The sequence below is a fragment of the Lipotes vexillifer genome, unplaced genomic scaffold, assembly GCF_000442215.2.
Source record: "Lipotes vexillifer unplaced genomic scaffold, Lipotes_vexillifer_v1.1 scaffold70, whole genome shotgun sequence".
Taxonomy (NCBI): Eukaryota; Metazoa; Chordata; class Mammalia; order Artiodactyla; family Lipotidae; genus Lipotes; species Lipotes vexillifer.
The window spans coordinates 2,398,116-2,420,088 of record NW_006789896.1 but is presented as its reverse complement, the minus strand read 5'-3'; the positions used below and the strand labels follow the sequence as shown (position 1 = coordinate 2,420,088).

The 21,973-nt window shown below is 37.4% G+C and overlaps 1 protein-coding gene across 1 annotated transcript in view; it reads left to right on the top strand.

The window, feature by feature from the left end:
• HYDIN (HYDIN axonemal central pair apparatus protein) overlaps positions 1 to 21,973 on the top strand; it is a 342,406-nt gene that overhangs the window by 27,341 nt on the left and 293,092 nt on the right. The window contains 2 exon segments of the mRNA XM_007462964.1: positions 669 to 868; positions 9,999 to 10,123. Coding sequence (XP_007463026.1) covers positions 669 to 868; positions 9,999 to 10,123 — 325 coding nt within the window.

Sequence of the window (21,973 nt, the reverse complement as noted above, 5' to 3'; positions counted from 1 at the left end):
CTTGGCTGGGCTCTCTCACATATCTGGGGCAGTAGGCTGGTCTAGCATGGGACATCTGGGCTCCCATCCTGCCGTAGGCTAGACCAGGCTTGTTTACATGGCAGAGTTTCAAGAGCAAGAATGGAAATGCCCAAAGCTTCTTGAGGCCTTAGCTTGGAACTGGCATAGCATAACTTCTGCCACATTCCAGTGGTCAAAGCACAGCGTAAAGAAATAAACTCCACTCATGATGGAGAAGCTGCACAGTCATATTTCAAAGAGTGTGGTCATAAAGAGACCATTATTTGGAGTTATCAGTCTAACACATGGCTTGAAGGATAAGTAGGTAGGGTTTAGAAGGAGGACGTGAAATTACTGGTGTGAACCTCCTCTGATCTAAAGAAGAATGAGCCTCAACTGTCCCGCATCCCACCTCCCTAATATCCGGGAAACACAAGAAGCATAAGCTTCTCTATTGGCTTGTAGGTTTTAATACTTGAACTGTTCTCTTTTTCTTAGAAAAGAGCATCTCATTGAAGGTACATCCATAATTGTCTTGAGAAGGTTTCATAGAATATATATATATATTAAGTTGTTTTGCAAGATGCTTGGCATACAGCCATATTTCTTGCAGTTATCTTGGTCATGTTGGTGTTGCCACAAGTAATGATTGTACCCTTCTCTTGTAGGACTATGCCCATATGTTGACCTGTGTCACTGAAAGAGAAAAGTTTATTGTGCCCATCAAAGCTAGAGGTGCACGAGCCATCCTAGATTTTCCTGACAAGCTGAATTTTTCTACTTGCCCTGTTAAATACAGCACTCAGAAGATTCTGCTGGTGCGAAACATTGGCAACAAAGATGCTGTGTTTCACATCAAAACTCATAGGTATGCATTCCTTCAGCTTTTGTTTTTGATTGATTATAACTAAATCTAGTCAGCACATGTAGTCTCCTAGAATAGCAGTCAAGATGCAACTGCTTATTACAGTCTTCACTTGCAAGGATGGGAGACCTCAATGATGTGGGGCAGACTACTTTTTCACCCCACGAGGAACCCAAAATTCAAGGTTACCTGTTTGGGTATGGGTGGTTTTCTGAAATGCTGGATAAGAGACTTTCTATTTAGCATAGTGAATGGCTCATGGGAATATATTACTAAACATATTTGTTGTGACTGAGACTTTTATAACTGGCTGTATTAGTTTTCTACTCCTGTTGTAATAAATTACCACAAACTTCATGGCTTGAAACAACACAAATTTATTATCTGACATTTCAGTAGATCAGAATCCTCACTGGGCTAAAATCCCAGTGTTGGCAGGGCTGTGTTCTTTTCTGGAGGCTTGATGGGAGGATCCATTTCTTTGCCTTTTCCAGCTTTAGAGGCCACCCACAATTTTCTTATCTGAAAAATGGGGGAAAGTAGCCACCTTATGGGGTTGTTGTGAGGAATAGATGAATTAATAAACATAAACTGCTGGTATATAGCAAGTACTGTATAGTGAGTGTTTCTTCTTTTATTGTTTCTTTAAATGACCTACTGCCAGTGTGGTGGGCAGAATAATGGCTCCTCAAATATGTGCATGTCCTAATCCCCAGAACCTGTAAATGTGTAGTGTTACATGACAGAGGGGACTAGGGCTGTAGATGTAATTAAGGTTGTTAATCAGCTGACCTTAAAATGGCAGATTATCCTGGATTATCTGGGTGGGCCAAGTGTAATCACAAACATCTTTAAAAATAGAAGGAGGCAGAAGAAGAGTTTGAAGTGATGAGATATGAGAAGAACTCAAGCTGCTATTGCTGGCTTTGAAGATGAGAAAGCTGAGCAATAGAGAGGTTGTATAACTTGCTCAAGAGCACATAGCTAGTAAGTGAAGCTGTTTGATTTTAATCTCATAATTTATGGTGTAGCTATAGTGTAGTAGACGTTATGGGACAATATAAATATTATGGGACAATCCTTGCCCTCAACGATCTCTCTTATAAGATGGGGAAGAATGGTTGTAATGGGACATGAAGATGCTGGCTGATTAGCAGGGCCATAACAAGAATGGCCAGCTTGGGAACACAGGAGACAGAAGGTCAAGTTCTTTTTCTATGACTTTTTAAAAATAAGGCAGGTATTGAGCTGGATCATTTTCATAAAGGCTTTATCTGTGGAATCCTTCGCTAGTTTAAGGACAATCTCTAGTTTAAGGACACATCTCTCCAGTAAGGATTAGCATTTACTTCTGCCTGGTTCCCAAAGGTTAGACTACATAGACTGCCTCTCTGGTAATTTCTTGGCTTAGGGGTTCCTGGACTGATCATGCATATCTAAACCCTAAACTGGTAGAATACACATGTCCAAAGTATGAATTCCCTAGAGAATCCTTGTTTCCCTCATTCAAAACCACGATAGACATCTTTCCTTGTGCTAATGGGAGAATGTTTTGGTAACCTTTGAAGTTTCCCAGGTTTATATGGGGATTTTGTTACCATTCCCCTGACTTAACCATCCCAAGACCTTGTATCCTGCTGCTGTTAGCAGGGCTATTAAAACCCAGGCTTCAAGGGCTCAGTGGCTTACTGCTCTGGTTCTTATTTCCTCTTGTTTTTGAATCCTGTGGATTTGCCTTTTTTTTTTTTTTTTGCATGCTCAGCTACACATTTATGTAAGTTATATTTTATCCAGACTTTCTAGGTATTTTCTGGTAGAAGAGTTTTCGGGTTACTTGGTCTGCCATATTGTAGGTAGCAGGGATGCCATAATGTGGGTTGAGTCACATCTCTCAGGAGGGAATTTGTGTTTATTCTTACATGTGTCCCAGGAGCATCACTAGCTCTAAACCATTTCATGTAGATTCAAGTTTCTGTTTGGTATCATTTTTTCCTGGCTGAAAAACTACTTTAATATTTCCTGTAGCACAGATCTAGTGGATATTATCTCAGTTTTTGTCTACTTGAAAAAAAGTATTTTGCCTTCATTTTTTGAAAGATTTTTTCTCTACAGTATAGAATTCTGAAATGGCAGTTATATATACATTTTTTTTTTAGTACTTTAAAGATATCACTTCATTGTCTTTTGGCTTACATTTTTCTAACGAGAAGTCTGCTGTAATTCCTAGCTTTGTTCTTCTGTAGGTAATTATGTCTTTTTCTTGGGCTGCCTTCAAGATTTTGTCTTTTTCTTGGGCTGCCTTCAAGATTTTGTCTTTATATTTGGTTTTTAGCAGTTTGAATGTGATGTGTCTAGATGTGGATTTTGTTTTTGGTTGTTTTTTGGTTTAAGGATCTTATTTTGCTTTTATTTGGTTTTTGTTTCAATCCTGCATGAAGTTCTCTGGGCTTCTTGGATCTGTCATTATTTTTGGAAAACATCAGCCATTATCTCTTCAAATATTGCTTTTCTCCATCCTCTCTCACCGTTTCTTCTGCTTGTAGGAATGTTCTGTCTGCCACAGGTGAAATACTGTGCACATGTCTTGTCTTCTTTAGGGGCAGGGGAGTGTCCACTTTTGTTTGCCCTGCAATCTCAGCTCTCTAATGGGTTTGAGAAAAATTGTGATTTTGTTGTTTATTTGGTTTTTGTTGTTGTTGTTGTTGTTGTTAGGGTAAAAGAAACACTCTTTTCAGCTCTCTACATCCTGGGTGGAAGGAGGACTCTGACCCACTTTAGATAAATCAACCATCAGAGGCAAAGGAAAAATTCTTTTGAAAATCAGTGTCTCCTGACATTGTCAAAGTGCTTATAAAGCCTTTGTTTGTCATTTCGTGGTGAGACTCATATTTTGATTGAAGGGAAGAGAGCAAGTTGTTCAACTGGCTCACCATGACTTAGAAAGAACCATCTCTTTTGGTTAAAAAAAAGAACTTTCATAACCACCATCCATAATACACATTAAAAACTTCCTGTGACATTGGTATTGTTCCAATGAAAAAGAGAGTCCACCTAAGGTGGAAAAACAAGCACAGGCAGCACATCTTCCTGAACTATTTGGCTGAATCTTAAAACCTACATATAATTGGCAATACATTCATGTAAAGTGAAACAAAATCACAGATTTAATAGTGTGAAGTTGCGAGAAAAGATCTAAAACTTTTATATCCATGTAACTGTGAATGTGAATCATCTTTTCCCAATGTAGAAACACTTCTAAGGTAAAATGGTGAGCTGACTCAAGGACTAGCCAGCAATCATAATGACATTAGAAACTCTAGTCCAACATTCCCATTTTATAGATGAAAGAATTAAGGTCTGAGAAGGTAAATGACTTAGCCAAGTTCCTCCAGTAAGTTAATAGCAAAACTTGGATTAAAACAAACATGGGCCAGTTCTGGCCTTGTTTACCTCAAGATCCATTCCTTGCCCTTCCCAGGCTTTGCTCAGTATCTATGTTGGGCTGTGTTAGCCCCTCTAGCCTCCATGACCTGCTGGATTCCACCTGGGTTTGACCAGTGGGGGCACTAGAAGGAGGTTGGAGAGTACGAATAAGTCAGAGTATTTCTCTTCCTCCCTCTCTAACTTCAGTAGAGTCCCCAGGAAGCAGCTGTATCTCCTCTGTGGTTCTAGCTCCTGTCAGACAGACCTGCCATGGTTCCAACTTGTGCCAGGTCCCCAGGATCTGCTAATACTTCCTCCTCTCCTTTTGTTTCCAGCCCAGTGGTGGAAATGGCTTACTGCTATTACCAATCCCTGAGCTATCTCACCATCTTAAGTTGGGCTTTTCATAGCTTTCATCTTCTGTGTAACCAAGCCTTTCAATTAAATTTCCTGTTTATTTTTGTTTTCCTGTTTAGACTCTGCACAAAATGGTACTTTTATGTTCTTTCCACAAAATGCATGTATTCCAACCATGATGTCAATTCTGTGAGCTATCTCAGATCCTTCCAATAAATCCCTTTTCTGTCTAAGTTAGCCCGAATTGGTTTCTGTTGTTTGCAACTGAAAACCCTAACGACTACAATGAGAAAGAATGCAGTTGAATTTGTGGTCACATTTTATTCAATCAGAATGTCTGGGGGGATCCCCTGACGAGTATCCATTCTGAAAAATGCACAGGTGATTGTGTTGCCCAGACAGGGCTGAGGACCACTCTTTCATTGACAGCATGATTGTCAATAGACATAGTGGAGCAGTATATGTAGTTTGAGAATTTGGAGTCAAAAACATAGGGTCTATACTCTTGGTCTTGCTGCTTTTATAGTCATTATACAGTTAGAAATAATATCTCACAGGAAATTGTTTAAAAAACAAATCATATCCTTTTCACTGAAATAATGATTTAATTAATGGTGAAGTTTATAAGTGGTCAGGTTCATATAAATTATAAAAAATAAAACTTTATGTGTCTGTTGCTCCCATTAGAATATGATCTTCTCAAATGCAAGGATTGTATCTCTTTTCATTTGTATGTCCCCAGCATCTAGCAAAGTGTCTAGAATAAATAAGTGCTTAATAAATGTTTATAGGATGCCTAACCAACAATATATCACAACAGCAGAGCTACAACTATAAACCTCTACAATAATTTAAAATAAAAAAAACATGCTCCAAGTACTATAAAAGAGGCATAGTGTTTTTTTACAGCAATAAAAGGAGCCTCAATGTGCTATAAAGTATACAGAGAACATAAACAATTACTCTTAACTTTATTACAGATTTGACCTAAAACTCGAGTAGGTACCAGAGTAACTTTGACTATTAAAGTAGGATTAATTTTGGAAGGTGAAATAGAAAGAATTAAGGAGCACTTTCAAAATCTAAAATCCCAATTTAGGAATCAGTTAATAAGAAAGATCATCTGAATGAAAACTACTAATTTTATATTCAATGTTTAATATAATAGAACCAGTATTTAGTCTTCTGCTAAAATATTGAATCATTTGAATGCAGTAGTTTTAGTTCTTAAGAGCAGTTCGTAGTGGATTGAACAAAAACTCAAAATCTTTCTTGTGGCTCATGATTTTACACAAACCCGAGTTCCCTCCCTAATCAAGTATTCGGTATTAATGAGGATGTGATATCAAAACCAGACATTCTGGTAGACAGAGGCAGCTTTATACCCTGGAGGAACAGCACCTTTTACGTCTCTGTAAGATCATTTTCTGGTACTTGGTATTCTCTAGCCTTTTCAGCCTGTCTGCCTCTAGTAAAATGAATACAAAATCAAATTATAGACAATGTTTAAGCAGCAGAACTTAACACACTGTATCCAATTAATGTCTGACTTATAGAGAAAGCTTAGGCGGCTCTCAGTAGCAATGGCTATCCCAGGTGATTTTCTAACCACTGAAGAAGTTTAGTGTAATATAAACCCAACAATTAGCACAAAAGGGAAGAATCTGTTACCACTGTATGGAATTAGAATTCTGGAGGTCCTAAGAAGAGTCCCTTTGTCCATAGAAAATAGCTTACGTTCTGTAATGTAATACTATCCAATTCATTTCAAAACTCTTATTTTGCTACTAAGAAATGTTTGGGGAAAAAAAATGAAAGCACAGTGTAGGGAGAAAAATATTAGGAACTGGGGAAGTGGAGGTAGAAGAGAATGTTACAATGTTGTTCCCAAAGCCAGGAAACTGGGGCCAGTTCTCAATTCTTCAGATTCTTCCTGAGGCCATAAGGAAGGAAAGAACTTTAAAGACGGTGAGACTCACCTTCATCTCCCATCAAGCAGAGATTCTTGTGATACCAAAAGTCTGCTCCTTTTCTGTTCTGCCACGTTGTTACAAAGATTAAATAAGAGATATTTTAAATTTCCCTTCAAAAGTTGATTATAATTCAATTTAACAACCTCTTTTGAGAGGCTCCTGTGAGTAAAGAGCTATGCATGGGGTAGTGAGAGACACAAAGATGAATCTAACCCGGTGGCTTCCACATTCAGGGATGGTTTGGGGAGACAGAAAAACTTGAAGGCAGACTTCCATCCCTGCTCTACCACTACCTAGTTGGGTAGCTTTGGGCCAGTTGCCTGCCCTTTTAGAGCATCTGCTTTCTCGTATCTGAAATGCAAATAACAAGACCTAGTTTCTCAAGATTTTGTGAGGATTAAAAGAATTGACATATGTAAAGTGCCTACTGTAGTACCCAGCATAGAGTATGTGCTAATGAAATTTTGTTTGCTTTCTCTTTCCTTTGATCTCAAGAGTCTCTAGCTATTGGGAGAGACAGGCATGAAAACTTATTATTGTACAAGGTGAGCTAATGTAAGAAGTAAAAATAAAGTTATAGCCTCTGAGAGGAAGGAGACATTATTAATGAGAGAGAATCAGGAAAGATTCTATTTAAAAGGTAACTTTGAGTCTAGGCTATGATGGGTGACTTTGGAAGGAGTATGACATGGAAACGGTGAATGTTCCTATCTGACCCAAGCAGTTCTGGAACTATGTAGGGGGCACTGTCTGGTTGGAAGGAAGAGGAGGTGCAGTGCTGGGGAAGGTTATGGGTGTAGAGACTAAAGCCCTCCCATCCCGTCCCACCCCAGTCTGACATGGAATGTGACAGGTGTATAATGTATTTGGACAGATGTATCTGTTTAATGAGAAGGCCAAAACTAGTTGGGAGTAGATCGTGTGGGACCTCAAATGTCGAGGACTTTGAACTTTATTACATAAATTATGGGGGCCGCTGAAGGTTTTTGAATAAGAGATTGATGTGTTATGTCCTGTGTATGATTTTTTACAATGTCTCTAGAGCAGTGTGAAGGATTGAGAGGAGGATGATAAAAACCTGAACTCATCTGAATACCCAAGATCATCCTCCGGCTGCCAATGAGGGAGATAACAATAGCAATAACAAAAATAATAATAAACATTTGTTTAGCATTTCCTACATGCCAGACATTATTCTACACCTTTACCTCTATCAACTCCTTTAATTCTCACTACAACCCTGTGAAATGGGTGCTGTCTTTATCCTTTTACAGTTGAGGAAACTGAATGTTCAGTGACTTACCCAAGCTCATGGCTGATCTGGGATTTAAACTTATTCAGTTGGCTCCAGGCTAGTAACTACTACCTCATGGTGCCCCTACAACAGTGCCTGGAGTTCATTGGAGGTTCGGTGCTGAAGGTATGGGAAAAGGACAGACAAAGGAATGGGAAAGTAGTGAAACGAGAGGGCAATCCAAATAGAGGGCACCAGAGAAAATAAACAAGTGCCCGTGGTAGGAAGCACTCGAGGTCCTGCAGTGATAATTTCAGGTACCACCAAGTGCTACCCATGCTGTAAGCTCCGTACCCTCATAGAAGAAAGGTTAGGTTTTCTGAAATTAAGTTCATTATCTAAGGGAAGGTTTAAGGGCTGAAGACTAAAAACAGTTGCAATAGAAGTAAATAATCAGAAACAGCTTAGCCTGCCAGATACATTGTCCAACACATTACTTTGAAAAACTGGCAATTTAAAGAAGTGAAATGGACCATGAAAATAATTAAAAGGGCTGGGTTTCCTGTTTAGAAGGAAGAGCTCTGTAAGTTATTTAAGGTACTTCATGATCAGATCCAGCTTCTCTCTTACTCTTCCTTTCCAGGACAATTAAAGTCAACTTCTTCCTGTTCCCAGATCCACCCTACCTCCCCATAAGGTCTGCATGCCCAAATTCTATTTTCAAGACACAGATGTCCCCAGTTTGCCTTTCCAAATGCTCTCCACCCTTCTCCAGCTTACTCTCACCCAGGAGGCTAACCTATATGGCAGAGGTCATTAGGCTCCCCTTGCCTTTGGCTTCTGGTTGGGTTCAGCCAGTGGGAGTCCCAGCAGGCAATCAGGCAAAGGATGTGAGGTCAAGGCACTTTTCCCCCTAGTGTCCTATGTGTGAGGTCTCCTGGGCTGACTGTCTCTCTTAACTAAAGCCCTTTGAGCCTCATAAGGCAGCCTTCTCTTAGGACTCTGGTGGGTTTCAAAACCACTCCTTCTCCTTGGCTCTTTGGGCCTAGAGGTGGTAAAGTTCTACTGTTAACAACCCTGGGCAATTGCATCATCTCCTTTGGCTTCTGGTTGGGTTCAGCCAGTGGGAGTCCCAGCAGGCAATCAGGCAAAGGATGTGAGGTCAAGGCACTTTTCCCCCTAGTGTCCTATGTGTGAGGTCTCCTGGGCTGACTGTCTCTCTTAACTAAAGCCCTTTGAGCCTCATAAGGCAGCCTTCTCTTAGGACTCTGGTGGGTTTCAAAACCACTCCTTCTCCTTGGCTCTTTGGGCCTAGAGGTGGTAAAGTTCTACTGTTAACAACCCTGGGCAATTGCCTCATCTCTTGTAGTTTCCATACACCCCTTCCCCCCTTTTAAAAAGACCCTTTGTTAGACTGCCCTCACCTTATCCTAATGTGATTGTGTGATCACTTTACTTTTGAGACTCTGGTATGTTTTCCTGTCATAAAACCCTCTCTTCGCTGAACTCTTGCAAAACTTGATTTTTATCCCTTTGAAGGTACTGTTCTTTTGCAAATTACAGTATTTGCGTACATGTTATAAGTCTGTCCTTTACTGGAATCACTCAGTGAATGTTAAAAGAAAGGCTAAATGGCAAGGATACAAACAAGAATATTATGCATCATTTAAGTTTTTCTTACATTTGTCGTTCTATTACAGTTATTTTAACATTAATACTAAAGTTCTTTTTTTTTTTTTTTAACATCTTTATTGGGGTATAATTGCTTTACAATGGTGTGTTAGTTTCTGCTTTATAACAGAGTGAGTCAGTTATACATATATATATGTTCCCATATCTCTTCCCTCTTTGTCTCCCTCCCTCCCACCCTCCCTATCCCACCCCTCCAGGCAGCCACATTAAGGGGAAAGTATACTTCTGAATCACTGAATTGTGGTGTCGGGTCTGTGTTGTCTGCAGAACTGGAACTCATGTCTCCTCTCCCCTTCCCCCTCACACTAGTCAGGAATGTGTTCTTTTTTTTTTTATTATTGGAGTATAATTGCTTTACAATGTTGCCTTAGTTTCTGCTGTACAAGGAAGTGAATCAGCTATATGTGTACATATAGGAATGTGTTCTGATGATGTGTCTCCATGTGTGTTGCAGGCCCTTCTCTGTAGAGCCATCTGTTGGAACTCTTAATGTAGGAGAGTCCATGCAAGTGGAAGTGGATTTTGAGCCACAAACCGTAGGCAATCACAGCGAAAAACTTATTGTGTATTACGACACAGGTATGTGTTATTCTTTGTTAAAAGTTCTACATTTTAAGAAAGGTCAGATGGAAAACCTGATGAGGCAAAACAGGAAATGGTTACTTTGGCTGCATTAGAGTAAGCTAAGACCCATGAGGTAAAGAACTAAAGACTGAATGCCTCCAGCAGAAGTGATGCTGAGCCACATATAAATCCCACCTACCAGTTTCTCCTGTGCTTGAAAGCCTGAGAAATATAGGGCTCAGAAGGAACGGAAGAAACCCATACCCAAAAGTTACACTGGTAGATTGAGGTTACTTATATGTAAATGGAAACTTGAAGGTAACGTAATAACACGTGGGTTTTCCAGTTACTGCTGCATTAGTCTAACATTTAAAAAATACAAACCCGAGTTCAGAATGTTCTTGTGTGTGTCCTCTAACTGGATGTAAGATCCGGTTACTTTAATCCTTAGAATATGCAAATGTCTTACCTAAATCTAGGACTTTGTCTATTGCTGCTAGCACTTTCTTGAAGGCCCCACCCAGGATAGTAATGAAAATTCACTTATTGTTTTTCAAATATTTAATCTGTGGTCATGTAGACTGCATATACATTATGCAAGTCTCTGAAGTTGGTTTTCAAATTAATATTTATTACTACTATTTATTATTTCATGATTTTTCTCATTTCCATCTCACTTCTTTTTTACCCATTTGTGTTGATTGACCCAGATTGTCTGCATCAGAAGGGCACCGTAGGGAGAAAACAGAAGTGCACAGTCAGAGAAAAAGCAACAAATGATACCTAGGTCATAGTTCAGAGTTGCTGACTTTGTGGATGCTTATCTGAGCAGGATCAATCAAGCCCTTGCATAAGGACGTGTGGTTAAGTGGTCCTGGCTCCACACTGCCCAGCATAACAACAATTCATAATCAGTGGCACAATCTGTATTTATCTTTTAGTGTTGTCCACAATTCACTGGCTGCTAGTAAGAAAAACCTAACCAGGACTAGCTTAAGCAAAAGGGGGAAGTTTTGGCCCATGTAACCCAAGAGTGGAAGATTAAAAGCACAGTACACAACCCACCAGGGATGTCAGTTTTTCAAAGTAGTGCCATTTTACGCTCCCACCAGCAAAGCTTGGGAGTTCCAGTTGCTTCACACCCTCGCCTACCCATAGTGTTGTATTGTTCATTTTAGGTATACTGGATGTATAAAGTGATGTCTTCTAGTGGTTTTAATTTTTATTTCTCTAATGATTAATGATGTTGAACACCTTTTCATGTGCTTGCTGGCTTTTCATATATCTTTTTAAATTAAGTGTTGAAGTCTTTTGCTCATTTTTGAGTTGTTTTTCCTTTTATCATTAATTTGTAAGAGTACTTAACTTGTTATTCTGAATACGAGTCATTTGTCAAGTATATGTGTTAATTTTCTCTACCAGTCTGTAGATTGCCTTTTCATTTCCTTAATGATATTTCTTGATGAGCTGACATTTTAAATTTTTATGAACTCTGTATTATCATGTTTTTAAATGCAATAACTTTTAAAAATTTATTTATTTTTGGCTGCATTGGGTCTTCGTTGCTGCATGTGGGCTTTCTCTAGTTGCGGTGAGCGGGGGCGGGCTTCTCATTGCGGTGGCTTCTCTTGTTGCAGAGCACGGGCTCTAGGCACGTGGGCTTCAGTAATTGTGGCACACGGGCTCAGTAGTTGTGGTGCACAGGCTTAGTTGCCCTGCGGCATGTGGGATCTTTCTGGACCAGGGCTCAAACCCGTGTCCTCTGCATTGGCAGGTGGATTCTTAACCACTGTGTCACCAGGGAAGCCCTTTTTTCTTTCAAGATTAATGCTTTTGCCTTCTTGCTAAGAAATCTTTGCCTTTTCCAAGATCATGAATATGTGCTCCTGTGTTTACTTTTAGAAGGGCAGTAGTTTTAGCTGCTAGTTTAAGTTAATGATTTATCTTTGATTTCAGTTTTGCATATGTGTCAAGTGCAGACCATGTTTCTTTTTTTTTCCTCCATGTGGGTTATTGGCTCGCCTCCATTCTATTATCTCTTATTCTGGAATCCCAACTACTTTATTATTCTATTACTTACTCTACTATTAATCTGTTATTTATTACTTTTAACCTCTATTATATGTTTTCCATTTTTTTGTAGACTTCTCTGGATACTTTCTTCCTATCCATTGTCCCATTCAATAATTCCCTCTTCAGCGAAGACTCACCTGCTGAGTTTTAATTTTTCAATTATTATAATTATTTTAATTTCTGAAAGTTTTATTTGGTTCTTGTCAAATCTGATTGCTGTCTACTCTTTCATTTTTCATGTTTCCCTTTTATTTCTTAAATATATTAAACATTTATGTTGTGTATGTGGTAATTCAAACATATTAAGTCTGCTCATCTATTTATTTATTTTGCTGTTTGTCGTTTCTTATGGTTTTTCAATCATGGTATCTGTAGAGGAGGAAAGATGTCTTTTTCCTCTACCCAGTTAGGTTTTTAAGATGGGGCCCCTGTTAGAAAAGACAGATTAACAAGAGAAGAACATAAACATTTATGTAATGTAAGTTTTACATGATATGGGAGGCTTCATAAGGAAATGAAGATCTGAAGAAGCAGTAGAATCTGAATTCCTTTATGCTGGTTCTATGAAGGATGGAGAGTTGTGGGAAAATGTGACAGGACAATGAAATGACATGAGCTAAGAGTAGCAAACTGGGGGAAACAGTAAGGCCTGTTTATTCAGGCTCCTCTTGATGTCCCTCTGTATTTGAAGATACGCATGCTTCTTTCTACCTGGTCTTGGAGGGCACCTCTCACATGGGGGATCTGTGACCTGCTTCAGGGGAAGTTAAGAAAATCCCTCTTGCACCTGCCATTTCTTATGTTCCTTCAGCTTGAAATATTTAATATGCCAAGGTGCCATATTTTGTGGTAGTGTGTTCTGAACCCCATCATTATCTTATGCCTCTTTGTGTTTTGTAGTTTCTGGATTTAGCATCGTTACTTTGGGCAGGCCCTGGACTTTATGTCCTGTCCTAGGCACCCAATGCAATAGTTAAACCGGAAGTTCAAGGGTTAACAAAGTCCACTAGGGCAAAAGACAACCTTGGCACTAGATTATTTCCTGGTATTCTTCACTTTGCTTTAATGTCCTTATTTTCCTATCAGGTTAGTGATCAGTTTTAAAGTAGTTTGAAAAATGTTTTATTGAGTATTTTAGTTATTTCAATCTCCAGTTTAATGTGCTATTTAAAGCTGCTTTTAATGTATGTCTTTTTTCACATTATTCAGCAATACTTATGCAGTAGTTCATCCTTTCCCACTAGTTTTCAATCCTTTGTGTATATCATAAACACAGTTTATCCCTGCATGTAGTTAGGTTTTATTTAATTTCTCTCAGCAGCAGTTTTCTGGGTATAAGTCTTGAACATTTTGATTAGATTTATTCCTATATATTCATTCATGTTTGAGGATCCTGTAAGTGATTCTTCTGTTACTTTTAAAATTGAGGTATGATTTAGATATAAGATGCACAGATCTCAAATGTACAGTTTGATTCATTTTGACAAATGTAAATGCCTGTGTGACACATTCAAGATATAAAACATCTATCACCTCACAAAGTTCCCTCATGCCCCTTTCCAGTCAATCCCTCCATCCGCCATCCCAGAGATTCTGATTTGTATCATATTAGTTTTGCTTGTTCTTGGACTTCAGATAAATGTACTCATACAGTATATACTCTTTTGAGTCTGGTTTCTTTCATTCAACATAATGTTTTTGAAATTTATTCATATTGTTTTGTGTATTGGCAATTCCCTTTTTACTCCTGAGCAGTATTCCACTGTTTGGTTATACATGGTTTATCCATTCTTCTGTTAATGTAACTGAATTGTTTGAAGTTTTGGGCTATTAAGAATAAAGCTTTAATAACCATTATTGTACAAGTCTTGTGTGTGTGTGTGTGTGTGTGTGTGTGTGTGTGTACATATGCATTTATTTCTCTCGGGTAAATATTTGGGAGTAGAATTGCTGGATCATAGAGTAGTTATATGCTTAACTTTATAAGAAACTTCCAAAAAGTTTTCTAAAGTGGTTGAAGCATTTTACATTCCCGCCAGCAATATTTAAGGGTTCCAGTTACTCCACATCCTCACCAGCTCTTGGTCATGTGTTTTTTTAAAAATTAAATTGACTGGGCTTCCCTGGTGGCGCAGTGGTTGAGAGTTCGCCTGCCGATGCAGGGGACACGGGTTCGTGCCCTGGTCCGGGAGGATCCCATGTGCCGCGGAGTGGCTGGGCCCGTGAGCTATGGTCGCTGAGCCTGCGCGTCCGGAGCCTGTGCTCTGCAACAGGAGAGGCCACACAGTGAGAGGCCCGCGTACTGCAAAAAAAAAATAAATAAAAAAATAAATTGACTTACAATATTAATATTAGTTTCGGGTGTACAACATAGTGATTTGATATTTTTATGTATTGCAAAATGATCACCACAGTAAGTCAGGTGACCATCTGTCACCATACAAAGTTATTACAATATTATTGACTATATTCACTATGTTGTACATTAATCCCTGTGACATTGGCTTTTTTATTTTTTAAAATAATTTTTATTGGAATATAGTTGTTTTACAATGTTGTGTTAGTTCCTGCTATGTATAGTGAATCAGCTATACGTATACATATGGTATATGTATACATATGGTATATGTATACATATGCTCTACGTATACATATATCCCCTCTTTTTTGGATTCCTTCCCATTTAGGTCACCACAGAGCACTGAGTAGAGTTCCCTGTGCTGTACAGTAGGTTCTCATTAGTTATCTGTTTTATACATAGTAGTGTGTATATGTCAATCCCATTCTCCCAATTCATCTCCCCCCTTCCCCCCCCATATCTATACGTCCATTCTCATGTCTGTGTCTCTATTTCTGTTTTGCAAATAAGTTCATCCGTATCGTTTTTCTGGATTCCATATATAAGCGATATTGTACGATATTTGTTTTTCTCTTTCTGACTTACTTCACTCTGTATGACAGACTCTAGGTCCATCCACATCTCTACAAATGACCCAATTTCTTTCCTTTTTATGGCTGAGTAATAGTCCATTGTATATATATATATATATATATATATATATATATATATATATATATACCACATCTTTATCTGTTCATCTGTCGATGGCCATTTAGTTTGCTTCCATGTCCTGGCTATTATAAATAGTGCTGCAATGAACATAGGGTGCATGTGTCTTTTTGAATTACGTTTTTTTCAGGGTATACGCCCAGTAGTGGGATTGCTGGGTCATATGGTAGTTTTATTTTTAGTTTTTTAAGGAACCTCCATACTGTTTTCCATAGTGGCTGTATCAATTTGCTTTCCCACCAGCTGTGCAGGAGGGTTCCCTTTTCTCCACACCCTCTCCAGCATTTATTGTTTGTAGATATTTTGATGATGCCCATTCTAACCAGTGTGAGGTGATACCTTATCGTAGTTTTGATTTGCATTTCTCTAATAATTAGTGATGTCAAGCATCTTTTCATGTGTTTGTTGGCCATCTGTATATCTTCTTTGGAGAAAGGTCTATTTAATTCTTTCACCCATTTTTTGATGGGGTTGTTTGTTTTTTTGATACTGAGCTGCATGAGCTGTGACATTGACTTTGTAGCTGGAGGTTTGTACCTTTTAATCCTCTGTCCCTATTTTGCCCATTTGTCCCCTCCCCTCTGGCAACCACCTGTTTGTTCTCTGTATCTTTGAGTCTATTTCTGTTTTGTTGTGTTTGTTCATTTGTTTTGTTTTAATGTGAGTCATTCTAGTGGAAGTGAAGTGGTATCTCTTCTGGTTTAAATTTGCATTTCCCTAATGACTTGTAATGTTGAGTAACTTTTCATGTGCTTCTATTTTTATCTTCTACTCTCAGGTGTGTATTCAAGGTTTTTGCCCAATCTTTATTGGGTTATTTATCATTTTGTTATTGGCCTGTAGTTTTTGTATATTCTCCATACAAGTCTTTCAGAAATTATTATTGTCAATATTTTCTCACAATCAGTGGATTATCTTTCTAATTTCTTAACAGGGTCTTTTCATTAGCAAAGTAATTTAATTTTGATGAAATACAGTTTATCATTTTTTTCTTTTATAACTAGTGTGTTTTTTTCTAATTTTATTTTTTATGTTTTTGTGAATGTATCAAAATATTGAATTTTGTATGTTGATCATCTACAGAGCTTGATAAATTTACTTTTTAGCTCTTGGTTTATCTGTAGATGATATTAGATTTTGTTTATATACAGTCATCTGCAAATAATCATAGTTTTCTTCTTTTTAAATTTTTAGCCTTTTGTTTCTTATTATTTCTTGCATAGGCTAGGCCTTCAGTACAGTGATCAATGGAAATGATGATAGTGAATGAACATCCTTTTCTTTTTTATTTTCTTTTTTTTTTGTGGTATGCCGGCCTCTCACCGCTGTAGCCTCTCCCGCCGCGGAGCACAGGCTCCGGACACGCGGGCCCAGCTGCCATGGCCCACTGGCCCAGCTGCTCCGCGGCACGTGGGATCCCCCCCCAGACCGGGGCATGAACCCGCATCCCCCGCATTGGCAGGCGGACCCTCAACCACTGCACCACCAGGGGACCCCCAAACATCCTTTTCTTGTTCTCAGTCTCAGAGGGGAAGTGCTCAGTGTTTCATGAACTAGTATGATGACTTTAGTGGATACTCTTTATCAGATTAAGTGAATTCCCTTCTATCTCTAGGTTTCTAAGACTTTCAATCTTGAATGTGTTTTGAATTTTATCAATTACTTCTGCTTTTGTTGAGATGATTATGTATTATTTCACTTTTATTCTTCTAATGCACAGACTGAATTTCAAATACTAAATCCCTGCTATATTCTGGGGTAAATGTAAGTTTTAACCATTATCATTTTAATAAATCCCTGGATTAGATTTGCTAATATTTTCTTTGAAAGTTTGGCATCCAAATTCATGAGAAAGATTGGCCTGCCTGTAATTTTGTTTTCATGAAATGCCTTTGTCTTTGGTCTGAAAAAACAAATTGGTCTCATCAAACAGGTTGAGAATTATTCTCTTTTAAAACTCTCTCTGGAAAAATTTTTTTAAGATTCATGTTAATTCTTCCTTAAATGATTGAAAAATTCATTGTTCAAGACATTTGGGTCTAGAGCCTTTTAAAAATGGATTCAGTTTCTTTAGTAGATATAGATCTACTGAGATGTTTCTATTTTTTCTTATGTAATTTTTGGTAAACTTTTTCAAAGAATTTTCCCATTTAATCTAAAATTTTAAATTTGCTGGCATAAAATTGTTTATAATAACTATAATCTGTGTAATGTCTTTAGGACCTATAGTGATATCTCCTCTTTCATTATTGATATTGGTAATTTGTATCTTTTTATTTCTTGATCTGTATTGTTAGGGCTTTATTCAGAGAACCAACTTTTGATGATTTTCTCTATTGTTCATTTCTTTTTAATATCATTGATTTCTACTCTTTATTATTTCATTCCTTCTACTTTCTGTAGTTTTAATTTGTTGTACTTTTTCTAAACCTTAGGAGAGATGCTTAGAGCACTGATTTTTAACCTTTCATCTTTTCTAATATATGCATTTAAGTCAATAAATTTTCCTCCAAACCTGACTATATCTTCAGCCCATATGTTTTTATATGTTTCATTTACATTAACACATAATTGACAGTATTTTAGAATTTCCACTTTTACTTCTTCTTTGATCCATGGGCTACTTAGCAATGTGTTGCTTAGTATTTAAACATTTGGGAATTTTTCTAGTTTTCTTTTTGTTATTGATTTCCAGCTGAGTTCCACTAGTGACAGAAAACAAATTCTGTGTGATTTCTATCTTTGAAAGTAGTTGAGACTTACATTATAGCCCAGAATGTGTTCCATTTTGGTAAATGAGCCCTGTGTACTTGAAAAGAGTACAAGTTCCTCAGATATCAATTAGGTCAAGTTTGTTAATAATCATATTGTTCAGTCTGTATCTCTACTAATGTTTTTCTTCTTATTTTATTAGTTATTGGAAGATGTCATTAAAATCCACAACTATGATTGTGAATTTTCTATTTCTCTTTTTTGGTGATATCAGTTTTCATTTTATATGTTTTGAGGCTATGATGCTTGGTGTATATACATTTAGGTTTGTTATAACTTACTGTTGAATTAACTATTTTATCATTATGAAATGTTTCTCAATCATTTATAAGATTTCTGACATCAAAGACTGCTTGATCTGATATTTGTTTAGTACAGCAGCTTTCTTTTGATTAGTGTGTACGCAGTATATTCTATTCATCCTTTTTCTTTCAACTTTTCGGTGTCCTCATATTTAAAGTGTGACACTTGGGAGTATCAACAGGTTGTTTTTTAATCCAGTCTGAGAATCTTTGTCTTTTAATAGTACTCTTCAGTCCTTTTATGTTGAATGCAGTTTCTGATATATTTGAGTTTGAATCTTCTGTTTGACTGTGAAGTAATTGTTACCTTTATGGGAAAATTATTAGCTGAATTTCAACAAAGACCTTTGTGTTATTAGTGTTACTAGTGGATGAAAGTGAAAAAAATATGAGTGTTAATAAACTCAGTCAGTGATATATTTCTTCCATCTGGATCTCCATGTCTTTGTGAGGTATCATTTTTTGTTTATGTCAGCCCCTAAAATGAAGTATTGGAAAAATTTGTGGCCTTAGAATTACCTTTTTCAGATGACTATATCACAACATTTTAAACCAGGAGTTTAAAAAAGAATGAAGGTTAGTCAGTGTTTTAGCTCTCACTAAAATAATTAATTGTTGGTAAATTGGTAAATATATCAAATTAATTATCTTTAAAATATTATCATCATCCTTTTTTAATATTTTTGGTTGTATTTTTAATACAATTGACATGTGGCTATTCTAGTATATGGGTATAATTTATAAACAAACAAGTTTATATATGTTGGGGGTATAATGTCAAAATATTTTACTTTTGAGACCAACAGGCTTAGATTGCCCATGGATCAATAGAATCAAAACTTGAAAGAAGACTTCAGTGATAATCTAGTCCTTAGATTTGTTTGCATGTGTAAAACTGAAGCCCAAAGAAATTAAGTGGTTTGCCCATGACTCATATAACTAGTCAGAAGCACAGTTAGAACCCACACTCAGGGACTTCCCTGGTGGCGCAGTGGTTAAGAATCCGCCTGCCAGTGCAGGGGATACGGGTTTGATCCCTGGTCCAGGAAGATCCCACATGCTGTGAAGCAGCTAAGCCCGTGCGCCACAACTACTGAGCCTGCGCACCTAGAGCCTGTGCTGTGCAACAAGAGAAGCCACTGCAATGAGAAGCCCGTGCACCACAACGAAGAGTACCCCTGCTTGCCACAACTAGAGAAAGCCCATGTACAGCAACAAAGACCCAACGTAGCCAAAAAAGTAGATTAAAAGAAAAAAAAAAAGAACCCACACTCAGACTCTCAACTCACGTGTAGTGCTTTTTCCTCTATAGTGGATCATCTCCCTAATCTCTTGTACTACTACATGTGCATTTTTACTCCCTTAATCTGTTGACTTTGAAATGCAGCCACGTTCTACCAGTGGCCCTCAATCTGGATTTTACTTTTATGGAAATATTTGGATTGACACCCATACTTACATTTATAGTCCTGTGCTAAAGGAAATGAGTATTTGTGTATTAAAATTTAATCATGCATGGAAAAGTTGATTTCCATACCCTGGGGTGCTGGTGTCAAATTTGATTTATGAATAAAGTCATTTTCTAAAGATTGCAGATAGAGGTAAACTGTCTTGTAGCATTTTTCCTTACATGAAATGAACTGCTGATAAGGATATGCTTTCATCTTTATTGTGCCTTATCAATGACCAGGACCTATAACCTTTCATTAGTGAAAAACATTAATGACTACCTAAACCCAGTTAATCACAGAGCTTCTCCAAGTAGCCTTGACCATTGGCTTCTCATTTCACTAAATAAGCATCTTACTGAAATTTCTGCAGCTGTTTGAAGTATGAATTGATTTGAGGAGGGAAATTTAGCATTGGTTTTTCTTCATACTTCTTCAGTGTTCCAGAAGGAGGAACATTGATGCTTCTCGACAGGAAGTACTCAATCACATTTCTAACAGTTGTGTTTATGCCCTTCCATTGCTGGTCCTCCCCTGGATATATTCTTGATTAAATGCAGCTGGGAGATTTTGCTTTCTTGACAACCAGAGTTTGAACCAGTGCTCTAGTAATTAAGGAGGTCAAGTGTAAATTTCACCAATATCTAATACTTTACTCATTAGCATTTTCCTAAACCAGAACTCTCCCCTCCTTTCCTCCTGTGTATGCCCTTCTGTAGTAAAATCAAGGTTATTCAAGCAATCGATTTTACCCCAGGAATGATTTAGTTACCTTTTTATTATAGTCTAAAACTTTCAGAGAAAGAGCTGAAGTAACTTGGTACCTTTTACAAACTAATCCGTCCAGAAGAGATTAAGGATACATTTTCTCAAGGCTTATGTTGATAACAGTGAAACAAAAGAAAAACCAAACTAAAACAAAATCAGAACGAGTAAATTAGTTCTATCATTTCATTAAAACTGAGAGGTGAAAATATTGACTATTAGGAGACAAATAAATGGTTAGTTGCTTAAGTTTTACATTTTTCAACCGGCTATTGAGAAACTTTATATAATCTAAGAATTCAAGCAAATATTAATATTTAGAATAGGCTTTAAAAAAAGACATTCTTACTGAAATTTCGGTTACTTGAATGAGCACTAGAAGTAGGAGCATAGCATTGTTTTTTCTTTAATACCAGGTGAAGTTGCTGTCACTTAGGGGTGACATTAACTACTGGTATAATTAGGAAATAGAGGTAATGTACTTATTCAGTATTTTTTTAAAAGTATTAGGTCTCTTACTGAAGGGGAGATATTTCAATTCAGGGATCAGAAGTTGGCAAATAGGCTCTTTTCCCCAAAGGTGTGATGATGTATTGTTGTTAAATATACAAGCAATCATAATATTAGTGCTTCACAGAGCAGCTTTATGGTCAATTATATATTTTACTCTAATAAACCGTGAAGAAATTCTTTTTTTCCTCCTAAAGGCTAATAAACAAGTACCAAAATATAATATAGTAATTGAGCATGATATGATATCTTGCAGTTGAAACTGTTAAATAATATGTATCTGAATATACCCATGCAAATTTACCTGTATGAGCTTTGTGTCAATTGTGCGATTATTATAATGAATTACAAACGTGTGCCGATATAATTACAAAATCTAGCAAAACATAGTTGTCGTAAAAGACCCAAATGTTTTTAAAATGGCTTTAGAGCCAATGCAAATATTCCTTGACCTAGTTTTCTTTTCTTTGTCTCTTATTCAACAGTTTAGGTTAGGGAATGGCAGAAGTTAGGCTATACTGATGGTCAGAGATTGTTCAGGGAGGTGGAATGTTTTTGAAAATTACATAACAAGTGAAGACTCTCAAGTTATTAGGTGTTAGTACTTAAAGGGACATTAGAGTCCATCTCTGTAACTCCCTTCATTTTTGAGGTGAGTAAACTGAGGCCCAGAGGCTTAAATGACTATACACCGAAGTACAGGCCTTTGGCCCCCTCTGAGGCCAGCATGCTTTCTATAATCCTAAACTGTTTTCTGTGCAGATTAAGAATACCAATTTTGGCATTGCCACTGGTGTGCTGGCTAAGCCCAGGCAAGTTGCTTAATTTGTTTCCTGAACCCTTTACATAAGGAGCACTTCCAAAGAAGTTTGAGTCAGCAATTCACTTGAGTGGTGAATTTGACCCTGCTGTGACCAGGAGAGGA